The following is a 25,231-nucleotide window of genomic DNA, read 5'->3' on the forward strand; positions in this document are numbered from 1 at the left end:
AAAACTTCCTATAGCTGTTAGACTGAAAGTCTATTTCAGTAATAAATAAATTGAAAGTTTCTTTAGACAAATATAAAGTGCCGGTTTCATGCGGAAATTTTTCAAAATGGAGGAAAAATATAGAAGCCGTGCCAAATGATACGACTAAAACAATAGAGATTAAAAATCTTTAATTTTCATAAACGTTTAGGTATGTATAAGAAAGATGTCTAGAAAAAATTTGTCTTTCAAAACTACGCAAAGGACGTGTTACAAAAAATAATATTATTTGTACAAATAAATAACAATAGAAAAAAAAAAAAAAAAAAATAGATGACGCTTGTAAGTTTTTATTGATTATTTAAATTAGAAGAAATAAAAGCTGAAAACAATTTTACGTAGGTACCTTTTAGATAGTAAGTGATTCCCTGGCGAATATATTTTACCAAGATTTTTCCTACAATTGCATCGTTGCACATTACGTCTTTTATTTATATTTAAACGATTAGATGCCAAGTGTTTAGAGTACAGCAAAACGTTATGACATAGTACTAATTATCGAATTTTGCCGGCTGGATACTGGCCAAGTACCGACGCGACGCGCTACGTCACAGTGTTATGTAGAGATTTGGGAAACTTTATACGTAATACATATATCTATACTAGCGGTCCGCCCCGGCTTCGCCCGTGGTACATATGAAAAATAGATGTTGGCCGATTCTCAGACTTACCCGATATGCACAGAAAATTTCATGAGAATCGGTCCACCCGTTTCGGAGGAGTATGCAGACTAACATTGTGACACGAGAATTTTATATATAAGATATGTAGACTAGCGGTCCGCCCCGGCTTCGCCCGTGGTACATATGAAAAATAGATGTTGGCCGATTCTCAGACTTACCCGATATGCACAGAAAATTTCATGAGAATCGGTCCACCCGTTTCGGAGGAGTATGCAGACTAACATTGTGACACGAGAATTTTATATATATAAGATGTATCATCACTATCACTAGGTACATAGTATAAAACAAAGTTGCTTTCTCTGTCCCTATTTCCCTATGTCCCTTTGTATGCTTAAATCTTTAAAACTACGCAACGGATTTTGATGCGGTTTTTATTAATAGATAGAGTGATTCAAGAGGAAGGTTTTAGTATATAATTTATTATGTTTTAGACAAAGCGGGCGAAACCGCGGGCGGAAAGCTAGTATCTTTATAAAATGTGAGTTACTGCTGGACCAATTCTCTTTAAATTTCGCGCTGTTCTTCATACCTACTAATAGGTCAAATATCCTTGCTCATAATGTATTGCTTTTGTGGTACCCTTTACCGAGAAACCACCTACTACATATTTTCAATTCATGTCAGATGTGTTATCAACAATAGTTTTTAACCACACCAAAAAATATAATTCGTATAAACTAGAAAAACTGGCCAAGTGCGAGTAAGAGTTCTGTTTTTTATACGTTGTAACTATAATTTTATACTTTTCACAAGTTTTCTCTTATCTGTACTATAAGACATTCTTCTTACCAAATTTCAAGTTTCTGTATTCACGGGAAGAACCCCGGAGGTTTTGAATTTTGATTCCCTTGCGAATGTCGAAATTTGCGAAAATTTGCAGCATAGGTTCGGTTTTTCCTTTTGAGGTTCGGATCCCTAAAAAGTAACAAAAGTAGAAAATTTCGCAAGCCCTCCTAAAGCACAGCTTTTTGATAATTTTATATTGAATGCGAAAGTATTGGTTCATTCTTTATATCATAACAAGAAACTTGGATACATTGTTGCTTTATTATTCTCAATGTAGACGAAGATTGGATGTTAATAACAGACTATCAAGTATTTAATCACTTTTATAACACCAATTTTGTGAAAACGGATACATTTTTATAGGTCAAGGGTTTGCAATATAATTTATAACGATGTTTTAGTATTAAAAAGATATTCGGCGTCTCACTTCAGTATTAGGTTACTTAGGAAATTAGTCTTCTCAAATCTTTTCCACAAATTAGTAAAATTTATGGTTGAAACCTGAATCAATACATAAGATTTCAACTTTAGGATTAGTACAAGCATTTAAAAGATTAGTTGTCCAAGCTATAATGCAGCTTATTATTATCTTATACAGCTTTTGTAAAATATAATATTGATTTAGACATTACATTACTACGCATTCTCTGGACATAAATAGGTAGTGCAATTTTGTGTCTCTAAATAGCATTTAAAGAATGTGTCCTAAATTTAGATTAGATGTCGGAAGCGCTACAGAAGATTTCTAATCTATACTTATACATATTATTAACATTATAAAGCTGAAGAGTTTGTTTGTTTGTTTGAACGAGATTTATCTCGAGAAGGTGGTCCGATTTGAAAAATTCGGTGTTAGATAGCCCGTTCATCGAGGAAGGCTATATCATCTCGCTAAGACCAACAGGAGCAGAGCCCTGCGGGTATGTTGATTTGTTGTTATTTCGTCTTCTTCTTTTATTGTTTAGCATTCGTTTTACGTCGTAATAGGATTTTATTATATTTATCTCCTAGATGTGAGTTGTGACACTTGTAGAGGGATTGAAACAGTAGATTTTACTACCATTGTTTATCAGCCATCTGGCTTCCATGACACAAGCGAAAGCTTAGTATGGGATCAGATCGTGCCGTGTGTGAAAATTGTCCTGAAATATTTATTTATTTATTATTTACTGTGAAAAAGTGCGCTAAGGAAACATCGTATTACTACTACTATAGTATTATATTATCTGTGGCATTACTGTTAGTAGTATTACATCATTGAACATTATTACTAGTGCAAGTACTTGCGGAGGATTGAAATCTGCGAATCACGATACAGAACTGACTATGACTCTCGCATTTCGAGAATTTAATCCGGTATCCATCACTTTGTAGGAACTTACGATTTTACCATTGAGAGGATTGTTGTACTACAAATTGAAGTATTTGAATAGTTGGAAATGTTAAATAAAAAATGAATGAGGAAAATGATCCTGTCGAGTAAAATCGAACAGATGAAATAAAACACATGTAAATAAAACAACTTTTAAAGCAGTAGTTTGTTCATGTTTTGTATGTAGCTCTTCTATCAAAAATAGTTTGCTTATTTTAGGAAGGACATTTTCCGTTTATGTTCCACCTGTCTTTGTCTTAGATGTGACTATTAGCCCATGATTAGCCCTTTTAAGGAGTTCAGTGGTAGAAGAAGTTTCTTTCAGATTTTGATATGCATTAAAATGTTAACATAACTGGGGTCATGGGAATACGTACTTACAGCATTTGTGAAGGAAATCAGAAAAATTGAAATACAGGAAATCGGAAATACCCTTCCTTCAGTACAATCACATCATCTATGCTTATATTCTTTCATGAATTAGATCAAACTCACTCATAGGTATATGTATAGGCATACATATTAGTATATTCTAGACAACATTGTAAGTACGTAACATTTTATAAAGCAGAAACTTTGAAGGTTTCCGCATTATGATTAACGTAATTATTATAGGATTTAAATCAATGTCTATTTTTGTTCTGATACAAATATCTGGCAACATAATAATCACAGGCATTTGACATAATATCATTGCCTTATGTTCCTATAATAAAACGGCATTTTATTTGATTCAGCCCTAAATCATCTGCATACCATAATATAATTTCAACTGAATAAATTCAACGATATTTGCATTAGAAATAAACACACGCATAAAAACGATCTGAGTTCAATATTAATTATGATCTGCTAACGTTGTCAACCTGTCATTAAGAAACAATTACATATGCGACACATATCTTAGATTGTTGACCATATTTATTACTAGATTTCCGCCTGCGACTTCGCCCGCGTTTTGAAAGAAAAACCCGCATAGTTCCCGTTCCTATGGGATTTTCGGGATAAAAAGTAGCCTATGTCTGTGCCTACGTCTTATTCTGGGTTTTCAGTTAGTTACCAAACTTCATTGTTATCGGTTCAGTAGTATTTGCGTGAAAGAGTAACAAGCATCCTGCATCCATCTTCACAAATTTTCGCATATATAATATATATACTGTTTCAATTCAATTGTGTGTAGAATGCCTAGTTTTGATCCTTGAGTCTTTTTATACTAGTTACAGCTTGTGGGTTGTGACTTCGTATAGACTATAGAGTTACGCTCGTTATTGATTTCCTTTGTCACACATTTCTCTGAATCGCGTAAGTGATATGTTTTACCTACAAAGAATAATGTGTTTCATGATATACTTTAACGGATAGTCGTATAGAGCGTAGGTGTGTAAAAGATTCCTTCAGGCTTCATGTTTTAATAGTTGCGTATAGTGGCTTTTGGTAGATCGGGTGCGAACTTAAGGTACTACGCAAAATTTAGATACTGTGGTTGATAATTTTTCATATTATAATGGTCCTACTAAGGTCCTACTCTTGACAAGACTGATTGACTATTGAAATAACTATAACGGACTTGTAACCAATAAACAATTTTTCAAACTTCTATACTTCATTTATCTGGACTTCTTTCAAAAGCCCTTGAATCCTGAAACCACAATTACGAGTCGTAGTTTTTTTCACAAATGGAAAACCAATCACTTAGCGGACGTAAGCCAGCAAGCGGTGAGTTTGAGTAAGGTCTAATATAACTGAATCTTTTAAAATATATATCTTGGTATCGTTTATGAAATAGCTTGTGAAATAAAAATAACAAAAATAATATTAAGTCGTCGCTAGTCGTCAAATTATAGATGTTTTTTTCAAGAACCGAAAAAAATATATTTCTTTAAGACAGCAACACAGTTTAAAAATATTTTTACGCTAAAATTTTTAAACGAAATTCGATTCTTCTGAACAGATTCAAGATGGCGGTCAGGAATAGCATTTTAACCAAGTCGGAAGGGTTTTAATAATTAATGAACTGTAATGGAAAAACCGCAAACTATATGCACGTGTTTGCCCTCCGTCTTATTACTTATAAATAGGGTGATATATTTTTAGCCAAGCACTTTGTACCGCTAATAATAATTGTCCAGAAATACGTTGCTCCAATGTTGATAATGTTTTCTTAGTGTTATGTTGATGATAGTCTCTGAAAGTGAAAAGTAGGGACTTCACTTATGTGTGTTCGAGCACTATTATTATATCTGTGTAGTTGGCTATTCACAATTTATAGTGACTGAAGTTCAGCCGACAGCTGGTAGAGACGTGTTGTTGTTATTAATGAGCGACTATTTGAAAGTAATCTTTGAACTACTCTTTATGTAGGTATGTTTCGATCTAAGCATGTGGATACAGCGGTAACCTATTAAAAACTCGAATTTCTATTACCCGAATCTTAAAACCCCGAAAACGGTTGTTAGAACTTTTAAAAGACAGATGTAATGAATGACAAATTTTCAAAATTCCTTTTTTAATTTCCTAGATGAATCAATTTCCAGATGCACCAAAACCAGATTTTTAAAAAGTATTTTTTTGTTTCCCGTATTCTCATAATACAGATCTCATTATACCAGATTCTCAAAATACTTTTTTTTGTTTCCCATCGTACTATTTTCCAAATAAACTATTTCCAAATTTTCATAATCTTTTTATTTGGTTCCCATTTAATCGTATAACAGATAAACTATTGCCAGATTTTCATAATCTTTTTATTTAATTTCCATACAATCGTGATTATACCTTTACTATCGACTGAAAATAAACATTGTTAGTAAGTAAATTTATTGTTTTACTTGTCCATAACAGACCGGTTTTAGTGACAAAGTCGACTCAGTAGGTTAGGTTAGGTTTGAACTGTGACCCCCCATGCACGAGCCGAGCGAGCGAAGCGAGCTTGCCGCGGCAGCGGCCGGCGAGTGCCAGAACCGACTCGCTATTGTTTTACTTGCCCATTACAGAAAGGTTAAAGTGTCAAATTCGACTCAGTAGGTTAGGTTAGGTTTGAACTGTGACCCCCCATGCACGAGCCGAGCGAGCGAAGCGAGCGTGCCGCGGCAGCGGCCGGCGAGTGCCAGAACCGACTCGCTATTGTTTTACTTGCCCATTACAGAAAGGTTAAAGTGTCAAATTCGACTCAGTAGGTTTGATTAGGTTCGTGCTGCGACCCCCTGGAAGGATTACGTTTTGCTGGATATCGTTTATTTGAATTTCAAAAATCTGGACATTGTTTGCCTGTATATCAATTAACTGTATTTCAAAAATTTGTGTTTTAAAAATCTGGCTTTCGTGTATATGGATTACGGTCATCTGGATTTAGTGCATTTAGATTTCGTATGTCTGGAACTCATTCGTCTGGATTGTAAAACGTCGTACAAATAAAGAAATGGGCAAATGAAATTCGGAGTTGCGATTATATGGCAAACAAAACTTCGAAATTTTAAAATTCGGGGTTATGAAAAAATGTCCAAACGTTTTCTGGATTATGATATTCGGAATATTAAAATTCGAGATTAAGATAGGTAACCGGATACAGCTTTTTAAAAATCATTTTCATCAATGTGCAAAAAATAACTTTTAAAAACTTAAATGATATCTTTTTTCCATTTTTCTACGGATAAGTAAAATGTTTATGTAAGGATGGTCGAAATTCTTGCTACTACCTGCGTTCCACTCTATATAATTCGATAAAACACTCGAGAACTCTAAAATACGTAAACGTAGTTATTTATGTATTTATATTATCTGTGACGTAAACACACTCTGATATAGAAAAAAAAAATGGTTGCCTGTAAAGTCGGTTTTACGGGCGAAGATTTAGTTAACGTGACAACTGACAACGTCTTTTTCTCGATCATAGTTGAGTGGGAGAGAGACGCAAGGCATTCGGCGGGCCTCTCTCTCGTTCGGTGACTCATCGTAACGTTACCGAGCGTTACACTTTTTCATAAGTGACTCCCAGTCGCAACCTAATTTAAGACGTTGTCACGTCAATAAGACGTTGTCACGTCAAAAAAGACGGGTTGCACTCCGGGAGTGCCAGCAGAAGTGAAAACTTGATTATTAACGTTGAGCATGTTTGATATCCATCCGTCTTACGATCAGGTTTTATCGATCAGGTCACGTGTCCTGACGCGAGTTTAAGATTTTATACCCATTACAGAAAAAGTGCTCAACGCCGCTAAAGAAGTTTTCACTTCAAAAACATAAACATTAAAAAGTTGTATGGAGATTGTTTGATTTATCGTATTTATTTTGCATATCCGAATTGTATCATGATAAAGACATAATCCATTATAAAGACATCATTGTGCATTTCATTGAAGGTCTATAAGGTACAATCAATAAGTTAAACTAAACCCTATTGCGATTGCTTAGAGTTCAAAGTTGCATGTAATCAATCATAACATTAAATTAAGCTTTATTGCGATGGTGTAGAGTTCACAATCGAATGTCATGTAACGATTGCAAGCCTCAAGAGATGCAGTCAGTGGGTCAGAGAATCGGGACAGATGCCAAGTGATGGAAGTCTGGAAGCTTCTTCCGACGCCACCGTGTCTGTATGGGAAGGTCGGAGCCTATACTAGTCAATAATAGTTTGGTTTTAACCGAGTTAGAAAGTTATGAGTACGAAAAGGTTGTTTAGGGAGTGCTAAATGGTCAGTTATGGTAATCTAATAGGACCAAAAAGTATACCAATGGAAATTGAGGAATTAAAAGCCAAAAATGTTTAGCCGAATATTGTAGTTAAAACTTAAAACAGAACCTGATGTAATAAAACCTAAAAATATAACCGAACTAGATTTCTGCCCGCGGCTTCGCCCGCGTTTTCAAAGGAAAACCCGCATAGTTCCCGTTCCCGTGGGATTTCCGGGACCTTTCCTATGTGTTAATCCAAGTTACCCCCTATATGTGTGCTAAATTTCATTGTAATCGGTTCAGTAGTTTTTACGTGAAAGAGTAACAAACATCCATCCATCCATACATCCATACAAACTTTTGCCTTTATAATAGTATTAAGATTAAGATTGCGAAACTCCCTTTTTGTCCTTTAAGCCACGTAAAGTTATTATATGAAAGAATCCTGACTGCCATCCAAGTAGTATCTAATTGGGTCAGCTGTCATTTACCTTGCTGGCATTAACGCCTGAAGGATAATATCATCTTCTCTTCTCTTCTTCTTCTTATATATAAAAATGAATCGCAAAATGTGTTGGTAAGCGCATAACTCGAGAACGGCTGAACCGATTTCGATAATTCTTTTTTTATTATTTTCCTTGAAGTACGAGGATGGTTTTTATGTAGAGAAAACGTAAACATGTACCACGGGCGAAGCCGGGGCGGACCGCTAGTCTTCTTATATATAAAAATGAATCGCAAAATGTGTTGGTAAGCGCATAACTCGAGAACGGCTGAACCGATTTCGATAATTCTTTTTTTATTATATTCCTTGAAGTACGAGGATGGTTTTTCTGTAGAGAAAACGTAGATATGTACCACGGGCGAAGCCGGGGCGGACCGCTAGTTATTGAATAAAGAAAGGAATTAAAATGACGCGTAATTACTCGAATGTAAAGAACAGTAGAAATGCTAGATCATTCTGGAAGTTTCGAGAAATATTTTTGAAGTGAAACTTCTTTATCGGGGTTGGAAAAAAATTTAGTGTAACATTTTTTCGTTACGCGCCATCTTTTTCTTATCCCTACCACGCGTGATTCGACGTATTTCTGTAAAGTTGCTTAAAGTAAATTATGTATTTTATTTTAAATAAGGTCACAAAGAAGTTTCACTTCGTACGTGTGTACAGTAGTAGGTACACGCACACATTTTTTTTTTGTTTACACATGATACAATGTTGAAGTTACATAACATTGGCTTTCATAAGGTTTCCATAGAATTCATACAACTGGTGATTGTGTTGGTTTGCATATTATAAGATTTTTTTAATGTATTTCTTTGCTGATATATTTACATATTCGACAAATGTCGAATTTTGAAATTTCAATATGTATCTAAAGGATTAAACAGGAAAGGGAAAATTCTTCATTTATTTTTTCGTATGTTTTGATTTTGTTCCGAAGTATGCTTCTATTTCTAAAATAGCATTGAAATATGTCAATATTTTCATTATACACTGCCCAAAGAGCGCTCCTTCCACAACGGTCAGGTTTCCTCGCTTAATTAAGGTCAGATCTAACAGCCCTAAACCCAGATTTAAATTTAAAGCAAGCCACAAATCATTCGGGCCACACCTAAAGCTCTCTGTAATCAGTATCTAATTTTATCGGTCATTACGTCACCTGTCTTTCATTGCGTTGGGGTAACGACCCTATAGACTTGGGGTAACTGCATATACTTTGAAGGGATATAAACACATAAATGTTGAAATTGTGTTAGGGACGAGGTGGTATTGATTGGTTTTGCACTTTTAGTAATATCATGGACTAATAAATATATATTTGTCTATGGTAATATCCTATTTGCTATATAGCATAATATGTGATGGTACATCGAAGGAGTATTTTATTGGTGTACTAGGTTAGCGAGAATTTAGAAGCATAAATGAATTACGCTATAGTAATCTGATTTTAAAGCTCCCAGAAAACACGACATTTCCAAAATGATTATTAACGATTTCGATGAAAAATGTATCAGGATAACTCCTTGCAAAATATTTTATTGACTGATCTGAGTAGTAGGTCTTCTTTTTGTATTCGTCCCGAGTATTACTTCCACGTATCGCATCGCAGTGATTCTCAGAAAATAAGCAATATACCACGGCTTATCAATGAAACCCCCAAAATGCTACAAACCATCTTGCAAAACATGCACCTTCGACAATTGTACCAGAACTGTAATTCTTGCTGTTAACAGTTACAATTTGCCATACTGCATTTCATGGCAGGCTAATGGTCAGTTGTGACGTCAGCAGCATTTGTCAATGCCACTGCAAGGTTAGTATATCACCTGTATTGCAAATTAGAAGTTCGCATTATAAACTCATTTATGTAATTGTGAAAGTTTATGGAAAGCATTGAATTAATAAAACCCTGGGGGTATAAGACGTAACGGTAAGCTAGGACATTCAAACACATTAAAATAAGGTTAGATAATCCTGAAATAAGGTTACTTTATTGTAAACTAAGGTAGGTGATAAAAATACATACTGTGGCACTAAAAACACAACAAAACAATCACATTTTGTTGAAGGAATTCTCAAAAATGAAATGGTTAGGAACATCAACCTCTTAGTGTCAAGTTATAATAACACAAAAGGACTTATAATACAAGGAAAAACTGATTTAGGTTGCTGAAAAGTGATGCATTATGTTGTAGTTAGTAGTAGGTTTTCAGAAACATTGGAATTATTATCAAATCGCATGAATAACTTAAAATGATGATTTTTCGCATCATGATTTATGACTTCTCAATTTAATAAATAATTAGAATCGGCATATTTACCCTGTTTTCCCAAAGTCGGGCTAAGACAAAAGGTAAATAGAAATGCGTTCTGTTATTTATGTGAATTGTCAATCACAGAGTGCCAAATTAATATTATCGTAAAACATAATCCCCCTTTTGGCACAGTCGGGTATATAGATCTTCTTAACTCCATGTATAACGCAACAAGGTTATAGTATACGCAGAGAGAAGGGCCATCGGCGGCGCAGAAGTGTCGAACAAAGGTTCGGTTAGCTAACGAGGCTTATTTATCCGACTTTAAAGAATGAGGTTAAAATTCGTTAGGGTTTTTCCTCAGATTGTAGCAATATTGATTTTGCGTTGGTAGTTCGTATGTCGATCCGTAATAATTTTATTGAGAACTATCCGTACCTATTATGAAATATGAATATTTTATCTTCATCATAATATTATCTATAGGTACTTTTACTTAAAGGTATAAGTAATTTATAAAGGTGAAGAGTTTGTTTGTTTGTTTGAATGCGCTAATCTCAGGAACTAGGTACTGGGCCGATTTGAAAAATTCTTTCAGTGTTAGATAGCCCATTTATCGAGGAAGGCTATAGGCTATATAATATGCTATACTAGACTATAGTATAGGGTCCCGATTTCCTTTAGGTACGGAACCCTTAAAACACACTAAACTAAATACATTTCAGACTAAACATCGTAATATTACGGTTAAGAAAACCAAAAACATTATCTGATAAAAAGAATGTGTGGAAAAATTAGCTTATATTATATGAACTGAAATTTTTTATTTTTATTAAGATTTAATCATATAAGTGATGATATCCGAATAGCTAACATTATTTTCCTTCAGTTAAAAGTTCGTTATAATCGAAATTTTGGATTCCCAATGAAGGCAAAATAATCAGAATAATTGTCTGCTAAACTAGCCTACAGGGAAAGTTGAATTTGAATCTAAGTATGTAAATCTTTTTGTAGGTAGGTACTATGTATGAATATTTAAAAAAAGGTTTTACTAAGATATTCAAAATTGGTCCTGAAAATAATTTAATAATAAAACATACAAGTGAAGTAATATCCGATGGCTTTTAAAGTAATTAAACCCTGTTAGTCAGGAACTAATGGCTTCTGCCTTCAACCGTCTGTTCTGTATGTATATCCAATAATATCCAAGTTTCTGTAATACATTTTCCATCGTCTATTTTACTCTCCTTAATTTTTGTTTAAATAAATATCTTATGTCTTAATTGATCGAATATAATGGTCCAAAGACTAAACCTAATAACAAAACTGACATTTTTTTTCGCATTTACAATCTAAAATTGATTGTTAAGAAAATGTATGGACAATATCGCTTTTTTCTGCATGTTCTTATTTACTAACTGTAGCCCGCGACGTCAATCGCGTTGGTAAAAAGTAGTCTAGACACATCTCTACCATATATTTTCATACAGGTCCGATCAGCTGTTTTTCTGCAAAAGAGTAACAACTAACAACATACATTTTTAGAAACATTCGCCTCTATATTAGTACGATTTGAATATTTGATTGTTACGAATCAATCTAAAACCCGCAAAGTGTGAATTGTCGTTAATCTACAAGTTGAGATGACGTCACAATTTAGTAAGGTCATACAAAGGTCACGGGGCGGGTTTCAGTCCCAAGGGTTTAGGGTGTGAACTTCAAGGTACTATGGTATGCAGAATCTGTGGAATTTTTTTGAAGCTTGCTAATTTATCAAATGTTTCCTCGGTTATTCGCTAATACATGTTATTAAATAGCTGTGTCGCGCGGACAAAAAGCAAATATTTTTTTAGTTTTGTGTTATTTTGGCACATAAGCTACATCATTGCTAAGCATCATAAAAAATTGTTTAGTGGTTTACGTGAAAAAGAGCAACAAACATAGGTAGGTACGTTTATAATATTCGAAAGAAAGATAATATACGAATAAATAATGGTACCAATCAAAGGAAGAAATTATAATTATTGAAATAATTAAGCTCTCATAATTACAGTTATAACTTCTTCAATAAATAAAACACGTACATTCATTTATAGTTTAAACTTAATAAAAAAAAGATAATTAAAATGAAATGATTCGATTAAGTTTCATGTTGATTTAATAGTCAGCGAATTTATAAATTGAAACAGATTTTGGACAGCTTTTAATCAAAAAAAGAGCATTTAATTTTAAAATAATATCTCATTTCACGAGATAGAGTTGCTAGAATCAACTAGTTGTGTACATTTGGTTATACAAATTGGATTTTCGGAAATGGACACCGATTTTAATTTATCTTTACCTACGATAAGCTGTATTTAACAATATTGTGCTCTTTTTTATTTACATTTACAATAATAATGCAAAGTATGCTTTGTTAAAAAACCAAATACATAGTTACAAAACTTCAAACTAACGAACTTCGGTTTACAATGACATTTTGATTTTATTGTCTTAGGAATTTGTCCCTATCTCGTCAAGAGCGTGTGTGCCGAGCACACGTATACAACAACGTAGTAAAACTTCTGACATGTGTGTTCTTCTTTGGTAAGATTCAGACACCATAATCGTCGCCTTACTCCATGACGTAGGTATTGCCATGACGCGACCTTGAAATTTTACTCTCAAAGAAGTTTCACTTCAATAACGTATTCTTAAAATAAGATGTAAACAATGCAAGTGTGATATTAATCGTTAAATATGGCTTATCAAGATCAACGGATGAGATATTGCTTATGACTTATGAGCAAATGACGTCCTTTTTGGTCGCAATGAGGAAATGGCAAATCTTCTAGTGGCTAGAAGTACAACGTTCAATTCGTTTTATATTCCGAGAGTTGGCAAAAATAACTGAATAGTTTAGAGAGCTCTGTGGTTTATGGGTGTCAATTTTTTTTTGTACTTGCTTACGTATTTACATAATTATCTTGGGTGTTCTTCAAGAAAAGATCTTATAATAAAAACAACTTGCATTTGACTTGCATATCCAGATCCTTTTTAAACATTTGATTTATCTCTTCATCAAAATTCATTCAGACTTAATCGTTGTTATGCATTTTTTATTTTATAATAGATTTATTATACCATTTATAAGTGAATTAATGCAAAATACAATTACATTTTTACACCTGAATAACGATAGCTTATTTTAATTTCAAAAGATTTAGTTGGAAACCGCTTACTGTTTTAATAATTTTGCTACCTAACTACTCACACACACACAATCATACAAATACACATGCACACGCAGTATATCTATACAATCTATATTATATACTAATATTATAAAGCTGAAGAGTTTGTTTGTTTGTTTGAACGCGCTAATCTCAGGTACCTACTACTGGTCCGATTTGAAAAATTCTTTTGGTTATCTAACACCAAAAGAATTTTTCAAATTTATCGAGGAAGGCTATTAGGCTATAAATCATCACGCTAAGACCACCAGGAGCGGAGCCTCGCGTGTGTAACCGCGAAGCACAGCCAGTTCAATATATTTATTAAACAATCAGACCATGTAGCTCCTATATCTAGACCTACTTATAATTAGAATAGCTATTAAGGTCTCGTTACGTGTTTATTTCATTAATATTCACGTTTCTCGCTTTAATTACGATTCCGGAATGAGTGTCGCATATTGAATTTTAATATGCCCTTTGATAAACTTGGCACGTATACGTTGATTCAGCAATCTCTGCTAGAAATATTATTAAAATGACTAAACGTTTTATTCATAACTAGCTTTACGCCCGCGGTTTTGCCCGCTTTGTCTAAAACATAATAAATTATATACTAAAACATTACCTACTCTTGAAACACTCTATCTATTAAAAAAAACGCATCAAAATCCGTTGCGTAGTTTTAAAGATTTAAGCATACATAGGGACAGAGAAAGCGACTTTGTTTTATACTATGTAGTGATACTAGGTGTTGGCCGCGATTTTGGTTATAAAGTTTTTTATTTCAATTGGCGTTACCTAAAGCAACATAATATTAATAAAAAGAACTAAAGCACCTTTAACGGTCAGAACTAGACGAAATTTAAAAGGGAGCAACCGGCAGGCAAAAGCTTACAAATAAAAAATGAAACATAAAAATCGGTTCACCGAGTCAAAAGTTCTGAGGTGAGGTAACAAACCCAAAAATAACCTCCAAAACCCTCCCTTTTTTTGAAGTCGGTTGAAAAGCAATTACATTAAGCAACATTATAAGGCACTAATCATAAAAAATGTATGCGTGTACTAGAGTACACACGTAAGAAGTGAAACTTCTTTATGACCTTAAAAATGTCACGAGTATGGCGTAACGCAAAAATGTCACGCGTACGGCGTAACGCAAAAATGTCACGCGTACGGCGTAACGCAAAAATGTTACACTAAATTTTTGTCCAACGCCGATAAAGAAGTTTCACTTCAAAAAGAAAATAATTTGGAAAATCCAAAAGTGCACGCCTCATAATTTTTTGAAGTGAAACTTCTTTATCGGGGGTGGACAAAAATTTTGTGAGACATTTTTTGCGTTACGCCGCGCGCGTTACATTTTTTGCGTTACGCCGCGCGCGTTACATTTTTGCGTTACGCCGTACTCGTGACATTTTTTTTCTTATCCCTACCACGCGTGATTCGACGTATACTTTCTCCAGCGGAGTAGGGATATCGTATCGTTTTAACGTACGTCCTACCACTTTACTTGACCGTTTTTCTATTGCACTCGTATTTATTTCCAACGCTCTATGGTGACGTGATAATATTATATTAAAGTGATCAGCACAATCAAAGTGTTTATTTTAATTATTCTAATTCCAGTGAATTTAAAAAAAAAGTAAGTAATTACATATCTTTTTCTAATACTTAGGTGTAATTATGGTATTTATTTTTCTAAGTTATTTAAAATTAACCTCACTTTTTGATTGTATTTTTCAATTTTTTCAATTTTATTATAATATGTATAGATAATATGTATAGATACACTAGCACGTGGGTGGAATTATGTATAAATTTTTTCTAATACTTGAATGTTATTGTGGTACATATTTATTTTTCTAATTCTAAAATATTTACAGTTATTCTCAGTTTATGATTGAATTTTTTAAAACACCAACACGTGGGCGTGATCATGTTGTTTATTTTTCAAGTTATTGAAGTGAAACTTCTTTATCGGGGGTGGACAAAAATTTTGTGAGACATTTTTGCCGTTACGCCGCGCGCGTGACATTTTTGCGTTACGCCGTACTCGTGATGTATATAACATGTTATATTAAAGTGATCAGCAAAATCAAAGGGTTTGTTTTAATTCTAATTCCAGTGAATTTCTAAAAAAAGTAAATAAGTAATTATATCTATTTTTCTAATTCTTAGGTGTAATAATGGTATTTATTTTTCTAAGTTATTTATGATTAACCTCACTTTTTGATTGTATTTTTCAATACACTAACACGTGGGTGGAATTATGGTATCAATTTTTTCTAATACTTGAATGTTGATTGTGGTATTTATTTTTCTAAAATTGTATTCTGACTGTTTCGAGATTTGGTGCAAAATAAAACAGTGTGTAAATAAAATTAAACAATTGAGTAAAAGTATAATTTCATAGATAACACGTTGAGAAGTTCCCTGTATAAATATATAATATACATATCTTGTATAAATACATACATAATATGCCTATAGATCTTTACTCAATTGTTTTATTTTATTGATTTTTTACAAATTTTATTTACACACTATTTTATTTTGCACCAAGGTTAACTTTTGAACTACCGCACGAGACGAGCGAGCGAAGCGAGCGAGTTGCAGCAGCAGCCGGTGTAAATATGTAAATAGGTAGCGAGGAGCGAAGCGACGAGCATCTTAGGTTAACTTTTGAACTACCGCACGAGCCGAGCGAGCGAAGCGAGCGAGTTGCAGCAGCGGCCGGTGTAAATATTTAAGTAGGTAGCGACGAGCGTGTGACTAACGTATTTCTTTAATATTGTATATAGTAAATTATTTTTTGAAAAATAAGGACATAAAGAAGTTTCACTTCTTACGTGTGTACTCTAGTACACGCACACATTTTTTTTAATAAATATTTATTAATTATTATTTTTGTTTATTTAATAACAATTAAACCACATCGAATCAGACCCTGAAAAATGAAAGGGTTCTATTCCTGAGCATACTCAAGCGTAAGAGAAAAAAAAAGACTCGATTAGTAAAGTATTTCGGTCGCTATCGTGTTAACAAGAAAAAGGATCCGCACATACAGACACACGGACGTCCAAGACAGAACTTTTTTAAACTGTTTTTTAACTAGTTTAAATAACAAAAATGACATCAAAAATATCATGAACGTTAAAAATAGTGTTTTTTCTTAATATGTGTGTGTATGTATTATCTTACAAGTGCAATGTATGATACATAAAGACATTTTAAGTTTGAAAAATCAGATGTTTTGCGCGAAGTGACAGTAGTACCCACCTCAACGCTTCGCTTATGAGGCGTGCAATAGTCACACAGTCGTTGTCCTGTCGTATGAAAATATTATTATGGACGTTAAATTTTAATTCCAATTTTCCGCGATGTTCTGTGTCCTAATCAATGAAAGTACGAACTAATGTTTATTTACATAGATTATTAGATACCTTAACTAGTTCAAAACTTTATTCTTTATCTTTCGGTTTTATGAATCTAAGGATCGCCTCGTGATTGATTTTTAAGCTATTGCATAGCTTCTATCGCGGGCCTTGAGCGCGGGGACCGAATTGAGAAATTCCGTAACGAAAAAACCTCACGCTCCCCACTCCGACGGGCTCGGAGGTGTGGCTTGAAGGCATGCTATGCAATAGCTTTACCGCGGCAGTCCCCGAGTGCCACACGTCTTTTTTCTATTCTTTTATAAAGCATTTGGATGCTATAAACACTAAAATATGAAATTCAACTTTACTCTAATTTTTTTCGATGAATTTTTAATACTCTTTTTCAAGATGTTTGGATGGTTCCCAAAATCAAAAAATGTTACCTAAACTGACAAAAATAAACCAAATAAACTAAATTCACACGTAATCACATTAAATGCGATCCACCCCATTCAGCGGGTACAATTTAATGAACCCCTGTACAGACCCCTCGGCGCCAACGTAAGGCTTCACTTGAGAACTTGTCAGTTTGTAGGGTAAACTAATCGATACAGTTATATAAAGAAGAATGGGTTGATTAAATAAAAATAAGGTTATTAAATAAGTTTATGTAGTTAGCTAGGAATACATTTTATTTGTAGAAGTAGCCACTAGCCAGTGGCTTAAATTCTCCATATATGACGTCTTAAGTGCAGTAGGTCAGATTTCCGCTATGTATTAAATTATATTGTATTTTCATGATTCAAAAGTGATTCGCTGATAAAGCTGGTGAATTCAAGTCTAGTTGATTAAATAGAGTTTGAATAAATTTACAATAATGTGAGTAACTATGAAACATTTTAGTAAAAAGGTGCCATCATGATATATAATATACCCATATTATGCCTAATCAGTGAGACACTAAAATGTTAGTGACTTTATCAGCAATTCGTGAAATTCGCCCTTGAAGTGATAAATTTATATGAAAGTTGCATTGTATTGTTATTTAGGTTTTCACGGGTAATTTCAATAATAATTAACAATTTCGACTTCAGAACATCCTCGATCTATCAAGGGATAGTAGGTACATAAGTATCATGTAAATGTAGAGCTTACAAATTATTTATTATTTTTTTCTGAAACTATCACTTTAAGTCGTTATTTTAATATCGCATTCATATTCGTTTTTGTGTTCTATTTTTCGATATTATATGTTGAATGTGTGTGATGTAAATAACTCTGAACTGACCTTAAATTAAGTGATTTAGGACAAGAACATGCTATCTATGGTCGATTCTTTATAATATTTGTTGTGGGAGCCAGACTGCGTAGCGATATGTAGTCGACTGAATAGTGCTACGTAATAAGCTACGAGGTAATTCTACGAAATTGTTTTTGAAATGAAACTTATTGAGGCGCGTTGAGAGTAAAATTTCAAGGTTAGGTCATGTTAATACCGTCACGTCATGGAGTAAGGCGACAATTTTGATATCTTTAAATCTTGCCAAAGAAGTTTCACTTCTAACGCAAAGTGGGCTCGTACGCTCTTTTTTACACAAAATGCTAAACGGAGCCAATCTGTGTAGCGATTCTATAGTCTATACATATATTAATTTCTATATAGAAACTGAGTTCATATTTCTTTACAGAAAATGCCAAACGGAGCCAGACTGCATAGCAGTAGGTAGCAGACTGCGCGGCGCGATGGGCACGCGCCCGCCGGCCGCGTTCTGGCCGCAGCTATGGGCCACTGTGGTCAGGAACCTGCTGCTCAAGAAGCGAGATACCAGAAAGACGCTCGCCGTAAGTTGTACACTCATCTACTGCGTAGCGATAGGCAGCTATGTAGCAATAGGTGGCTGTGTAGCGATAGGTAGCTGCAAAACGATAGGTATCTTCGTAGCGATAGGTATCTTTGTAGCGATAGGTGACTGCATAGCGATAGGTTGCTACGTAGCGATAGGTGGCTGCGTAGCGATAGGTGGCTGCTTAGCGATAGGTGGCTACATAGCGATAGATTGCTACGTAGCGATAGGTGGCTACGTAGCGATAGGTGGCTCCGTAGCGATACGTAGATGCTTAGCGATAGGTGACTACCTAGCGATAGATTGCTACGTAGCCATAGGTATCTGCATGGCGCGATTGGCACGCGTATAGTACATGTAGAACAACGTTTTGTTTGTTAGTAAGTAACATACCCATAATTTTTATGGAGTCACCGACTTCTGTGACGCGGTACGATCTATATTTTGAACGAAATGCCAAAGTTAATTTATTTAATAGTAGATAGACTTCCACACATATTAATGTAATAAAGATAACTGACCGACATTACTTATTGAATTTTCATGTTGATAATAATATAATATTATGGTGTCACTGACTCCAATTCCAATAATAATTATGTTTTGTACATTATTATAATATGACAGGCCAATGTAATCATGCTAGTATGTAACAATTCCTTCGTCGAGAAATGTTAGAAGTAATTACTTGACTCGTTAAGATCAAGCGAATTTCCTGCTCCAAAAGCTCTGTATTTAATGTTTAATCGACTCGAAAGGGTCGTCCGTTACAATTTATATGTTTATTTCAGTTCTGAAATATTCGTACTTATACATTGATTTGGGAAATTATCGGAAAGTTAAGGCTGCAGTCTAGCAAAATTGCGTTTTCAACAAGTTATTTGACAATTTTTTCCCGGCTAATGAAATGATAAACTGAATTTTTTTTTCTTGTTTATCAATTAGTGTTATATACGCAATGCGCGTGAATTTTTTCACATTTGTAAAGTTACTTTATGTTACCTTAATCAGGCCTTCAAGATAAGTCTCTTTCCCCCAAAGACATTTCGAGCTAAGTTTGTGCACTCACTACGTTGCAACCGATTACAATTTACACAATCTGATCAGCGCATTATTATCCTTATATAGTCGTTATTAAAAACTGCTGAATACAATTGCCGAAAAACTTATGATTTTCTTAATTAGAACGTTATAAATTCATTAAATTTCCCATTTTTTGCCGTACAAAATCTATTGATAAATACTGCTAAAAGTTATTTTTTCTATTAATTTATTCGAGTTGGTTGAAGACCAATGAGTATTAATCCTTTAGAATTTTTTTTTTTAATTTTGATAATTCTTTAAATATTAAAAAAATATTTAAAATAATAAGGAAAAATCCTAGCGAATTTCTTTAGTCGCGCTCCATGGGCCGGAGCGTTCTGACGTGTGCTCTACGCTCGATTTTCCTTCATACCGAAGTGAAAGTTGCTCTACTTCATTAAATTTAATATTTTTGTTAATTGATTATTTTTATCTTAGTTTTGTGCAAATATTCGTATTTTTAAACATTTGATTTCGATATGGAAAATAAACGAAAAAAATACGCGTGTAACTACTAGAAAAAAAATTATCTTCGAACATAAAGTTAATGAAACCAAATAGATTGCAAAGGTGATTGGCAACAATTTCTTTATTTTACGGGGTGTCAGTAAAGGGATGTATATTTCTTTAAAACTAAAGTAAGCTCATAAATTTTCTTATAATATAATTTTTTTGAAGTTCCAAAAATGTTTATTTTTCGTTTGAGAAATACGAAATATAATATAAACTTGTATTGAGAACTTGAACTTCCCAAGTTCATCCGGGGAAATCCCCATACGGGGAAAATGATTTGTTTACTCCAAAATTGATCCGAGGTGTTTTAATTTTTTCTTCTAGTCATATTCAACGTAGCGGCATGTTGTTTGATTATTAATTTTGTAACTTAAATACAGGATGTTGGTTTTATATTCTGATCTTACAGACGCGCTGACAAATTTAGTCCGCCATTTCTAGTTTAGTATACCAACTCTAAGTACCAATATTAAAACGAATGGATTATCATCACATCATCAAAACTCAGATGTAATGGAAGATCACAATAACATAGAAAACTCAGTGGGTGTTGAGAACTAAACAAACAGAAGTAACAGAGACGCGAATAATAAAAAAGAGGACGAAAACGATAATTCGTTGATGCTTTCCCTTTTCGACGTATTGTTAGGGTACATCACCAATCTGCAAAAAACAAAACTGATGATTCCCAATTGCTGATTAAAAATGAAAAACAAATAATCGACAACAGTGGTGAAAATTTGCTGATCACAATGAAACATCCTTCAGTGGTAGCAGATTTACTCATTTAAAATGTATCGGTGAACAGCGTAAAGGAGACAGGACAGGAAAACATTATGAATGTGGATGGTGGATTGTATACAGGGTGTAATCGATAAGTATGTGCAGGCGATTATGACGTTATTATTGCAGGTATCAAAAAACTTAAAACTGATATCGAAATTACTTTACCTAATGAGCAAAATGACAATAATAACTTTTTAAAAGTATGACGAGAAATATCTAAAAAATTTACTTTATACACTCCCATATCAAAAAGGGAAAATGGGACTAGTAGAAGTTAAATATCTAATTCCGGCAAAAGACATGAATGCGGAAGATGCGGTTAAAAAAAAATTTAATATTTGAAATACAATGCAAAAAATAACACTTTTGTCATAGATAAGAATCATGACTATTTTTTCCAAATTCAGGGACAACTAAACGTTGCAGAAGCAGAAGTCTGCTTATTTGCTGTTTGGACTGGAGCGAATCATTCGTTAAAAATAGAATATATAAAAAAGTATGTAACGTTTAGGCAAAATAAAATGATGGACCATTATCAAAATTTTACATAAATTGCCTACTGTCAGAATTGATTGATTCGAGACTTCAGCATTCGATGCCCATCAAGGACCCATCCTATATCATTCAAGCGATTGAAAAAAAGAGATAAATCCAGTGCAACCGATAAAGCATCAGAATGCTAGCAAAAGATTTATTAGGTTTATCAATATAAATCTATATATTATACATAATATAATAAATCTGTAGAAGACGCGAAGACTGAAATCCGCGCGGACGGAGTCGCGGGCGGAAGCTAGTCAGAAATAAATATCTTTTGTTTTCATTTGCGTATTTTTCCATTTTATAATTTTTTAACACAAACATTACATTTTTTTTATTAAATACAAAATTTGTTTATCCGTTTTATTAGTTAAACTGAACAACTTTCACTAAGAAACTTAGGTCGAAAAAAATGTAAAGAGTTATGCATTTTGTATGGAAAGCTTATTTTTTTTATATTTCGTCCAAATTTCTTTGTAAAAGTTGATCAGTTATATAAACATGAAGTTGAAGATATCAATAGAAAGTATTCGCAAATTTTGTGTACTGATAAAAAAAATCACCCGGTGTAATTTTCACGAAAATTGTTTCAAATTGTCATTTTTGGTACTTATTACGAATATTAAATTATACGAATGATTTAATTTTTAAAAATTAAGTGGAGCAACTTTCCCTTAGTACATTTGTATTATTTACATATAGGATGACAGGATGCATTTGTTTGCACTACTAGACCAAGCCCTTAAGGAAAATATTCTATCCTATACCTATTTATTATTTATACCACTTGTTGGAGTTATTGGAAATTCATAAGTGCTTTTCATATTCAGAAATCCTGATATAGCTTTCGCACAAGTTAATAACATATTACGAATATGAAAATAGTATTTGGGTTTTCTTATAAAAATTAACGATATAATATTATCGTCGAATGTGTGAAATTCGCTATTTATTTGTGTTAATTTGCAAGAAAACTCTACCATAACAAAAGCTTTTTTTGGCAATTTTATAACATTTTGTTTAAATCTATATAACATATATATTTTTTTTTTATTTGAAGTTGAATGTTCTTGTATGGGAAATACTCCTGAAATAAATCAATTTTATTTTTATTTTATTTTTTTTATTTTTTAAGTAAATCTAGTTTTGTTTACTATGAAATTATAATTTCTCACGTAAAATTACCATATCTGCCCCAATTGGGTCCTAATATATTTATTTTGATAAAATATCTTAGAATTTAGATAAAACGCGTATATATAAGTTCTCATCTATTCACAGCATTGTATCTCAAGCTCAAGAGATTTCCAGTTGGAAACTACTTATAAAGTAAAATTCAAAGTAAAACTACGGATATCCTCCTTCCTTGTAGTAAATAGAAATATATGGGATGACTTCTTGCAATAAAGTCTTGAATTTTCCATCAGAGTCTGTTAAATCGAAATCAGTTTTTATGATATTGGTTTTTCAAATATTTTTATACTATTTTATAGGATCTTTTGGTTTTAATAAGCGACTTCAAAAAAAATACATTCGAATTAAGAATCTCCTGTTAATTCGACTGTATTTTTTTTAAAGTGAAACTTTTATTACATCGTCTCAAAACTTTTTGGTCTGTGTAGCGCATGTCGCGTGTATCGCGGCTGCCGAGTAGGTAGCCGACCGTCACGCGACATGCGCTACACAAAGCAGTGTTTGGAACCGTTCGAACAGTTTCACTTTTACCGTGGTTTCATAAAACCACACAACATTTTTTGTACCTACTTCAGAACTTTCGACTGGATGCAGCAATTTTGATTATTCTTTTTTATTTGAAAGCTGCTGCCTGTCGTGTGGTCCGATTTAATTTTCTCTAGTTCTGACACTTTGATAGCAGTTTTAGCAGTAGTTTTTTGTTAATAAATATTTTTGAATTACGTTACAGGACCTTTATTAAAAAAGTTATATATTTTGGATCGAAGTTCCTTATCGCACGGTACACTGGGCTAAGGACGAGTTTCACGAAACGACACTTTTGCTGTAGCAAAAGATATTTTTTTAACTATACAAGGTGTCCCACTATTGGTATACTAAGCGCGAAGGGACTTGTAGTTTTGCATACACTGACCACGTAAAAAATACTTAAACAACAAAATTACATCAAAAAAGTTTTGCTAAATTTTTCCTGAAAATCCATGTTTTCTCTCTAACTTCGCAGCCGGCATATACCGCTTCGCTAATGTAAGCTAAGTAATTTTGACTATGAAAACATAATCTTAAACGATAGTTCACGAGCTGGTAGCAAAGCTGGGCGGGTTGCTTGTTAACATAGAGTTTTAAGAATTCATCTATTTGAAAAAAAATGCGTCTGAAATTTTATGTATAAGTATTTTTACGTACTTAGCGTATGCAAAACTATAACCTCGTTTGAGCTTAGTATATCAACAGTGGGACACCCGGTTTATACGTAGGCTTTAACGTAGGTATGATCTGAATATTTATCATATATCCTAGGACCTAGACGAGCCGTGTAGGGAGGATGTACGAAAGAACTTCAACCGTTTTTACCCTGCACTTAAGTTGATTAAATTCTGCTCTGCTGCTAATACTCTATTTACTCTCGTACAGATGAGATAAAATCTGATATTTATCTTTTCGTGCTAGCAAAATATTTGTAACTTCTTTTCTTTATGTCATTAAACAAATTAGTTATTGTTAACGAATATGAACTATTCTTTAACTAAGATAACATTTTACTATTCGTACTAATCTTTTCTTCGACGAACTATATGTCCATAAATATTTATTTGACTACTTGATGTGGCTTTTGGCCCGCAGTTTTTCTCGCATTGCTTCTTTCCTATTAGAATTAGCGTAGTTAATGATACCTATATGTATTTCTTCGATAAATGGGCTATTTACCACTGAAATAAAATTTCAATAGTTTCCTAGTTCCTAAGATTAACGCTTTCAATCAAACAAACAAACTCTTGAGCTCAATATTTGGATAGATCATTTAAATAAATTAAGCTTTTATTTAGGTAGCTATTCGTGCTAACATAATATTTCTTTCGAGTTAGTTGAAACATGAATTAATGATTGAAAATTGATCTATTTTAATATTATAAACATTTATTTAAATAACTTTCTAACTGAGCTACTTATTTTTATTCAGGAAGTACTGGTTCCTCTCTATTCCCTGGGGGTGCTGATCTTCCTCAAGATGCTGGTGCCGAACCCCAACTTTCCCGAGGTGAAGAAGCCGGGCCGCCTCCTCCGGATCCATCATGATGCAGTGTCTGACAACCACGTGGTGGCAGTAGTGGCAGACTGGTATAATAGTAATGGGACATTGGTGAGTTGCTCTTTAAACTCAAACTCAAAAGTTTTTGATTCATGTAAACTTTAAACTTAACTTAAAAGTGGGAGTTTTGAAAAATGCCCATTTTCTCCCTTCATGCCCAACTACCAGATTCAGAATATCGCTTCTTCTGAGAAGAATTGGCATAATAGTTAAATATACATATTACTTAAATATATTTCAACATAATTTTTAGAAAAGACGTATTATTTACGTTCTGAA

At 33.4% G+C, this 25,231-nt stretch overlaps 1 protein-coding gene and 1 long non-coding RNA gene across 4 annotated transcripts in view; one reads left to right on the plus strand and one right to left on the minus strand.

The window, feature by feature from the left end:
• Window positions 1-25,231, minus strand: part of LOC149478646 (uncharacterized) — a 329,584-nt gene that overhangs the window by 27,774 nt on the left and 276,579 nt on the right. The window lies entirely within an intron of this gene.
• LOC149478648 (cholesterol transporter ABCA5-like) overlaps window positions 1-25,231 on the plus strand; it is a 57,965-nt gene that overhangs the window by 703 nt on the left and 32,031 nt on the right. For all 3 annotated transcript variants that reach the window (XM_089708630.1, XM_089708629.1, XM_089708631.1), the window contains exons 2-3: window positions 18,592-18,745; window positions 24,824-25,003. In XM_089708630.1, the coding sequence (XP_089564756.1) occupies window positions 18,592-18,745; window positions 24,824-25,003 (334 nt within the window). The remainder of the gene's footprint in view (window positions 1-18,591; window positions 18,746-24,823; window positions 25,004-25,231) is intronic.

Source organism: Colias philodice, chromosome 21, assembly GCF_061535455.1.
Source record: "Colias philodice isolate Cphi_HAF_F1 chromosome 21, ilColPhil1 Martin Lab GWU primary, whole genome shotgun sequence".
NCBI classification, from domain to species: domain Eukaryota; kingdom Metazoa; phylum Arthropoda; class Insecta; order Lepidoptera; family Pieridae; genus Colias; species Colias philodice.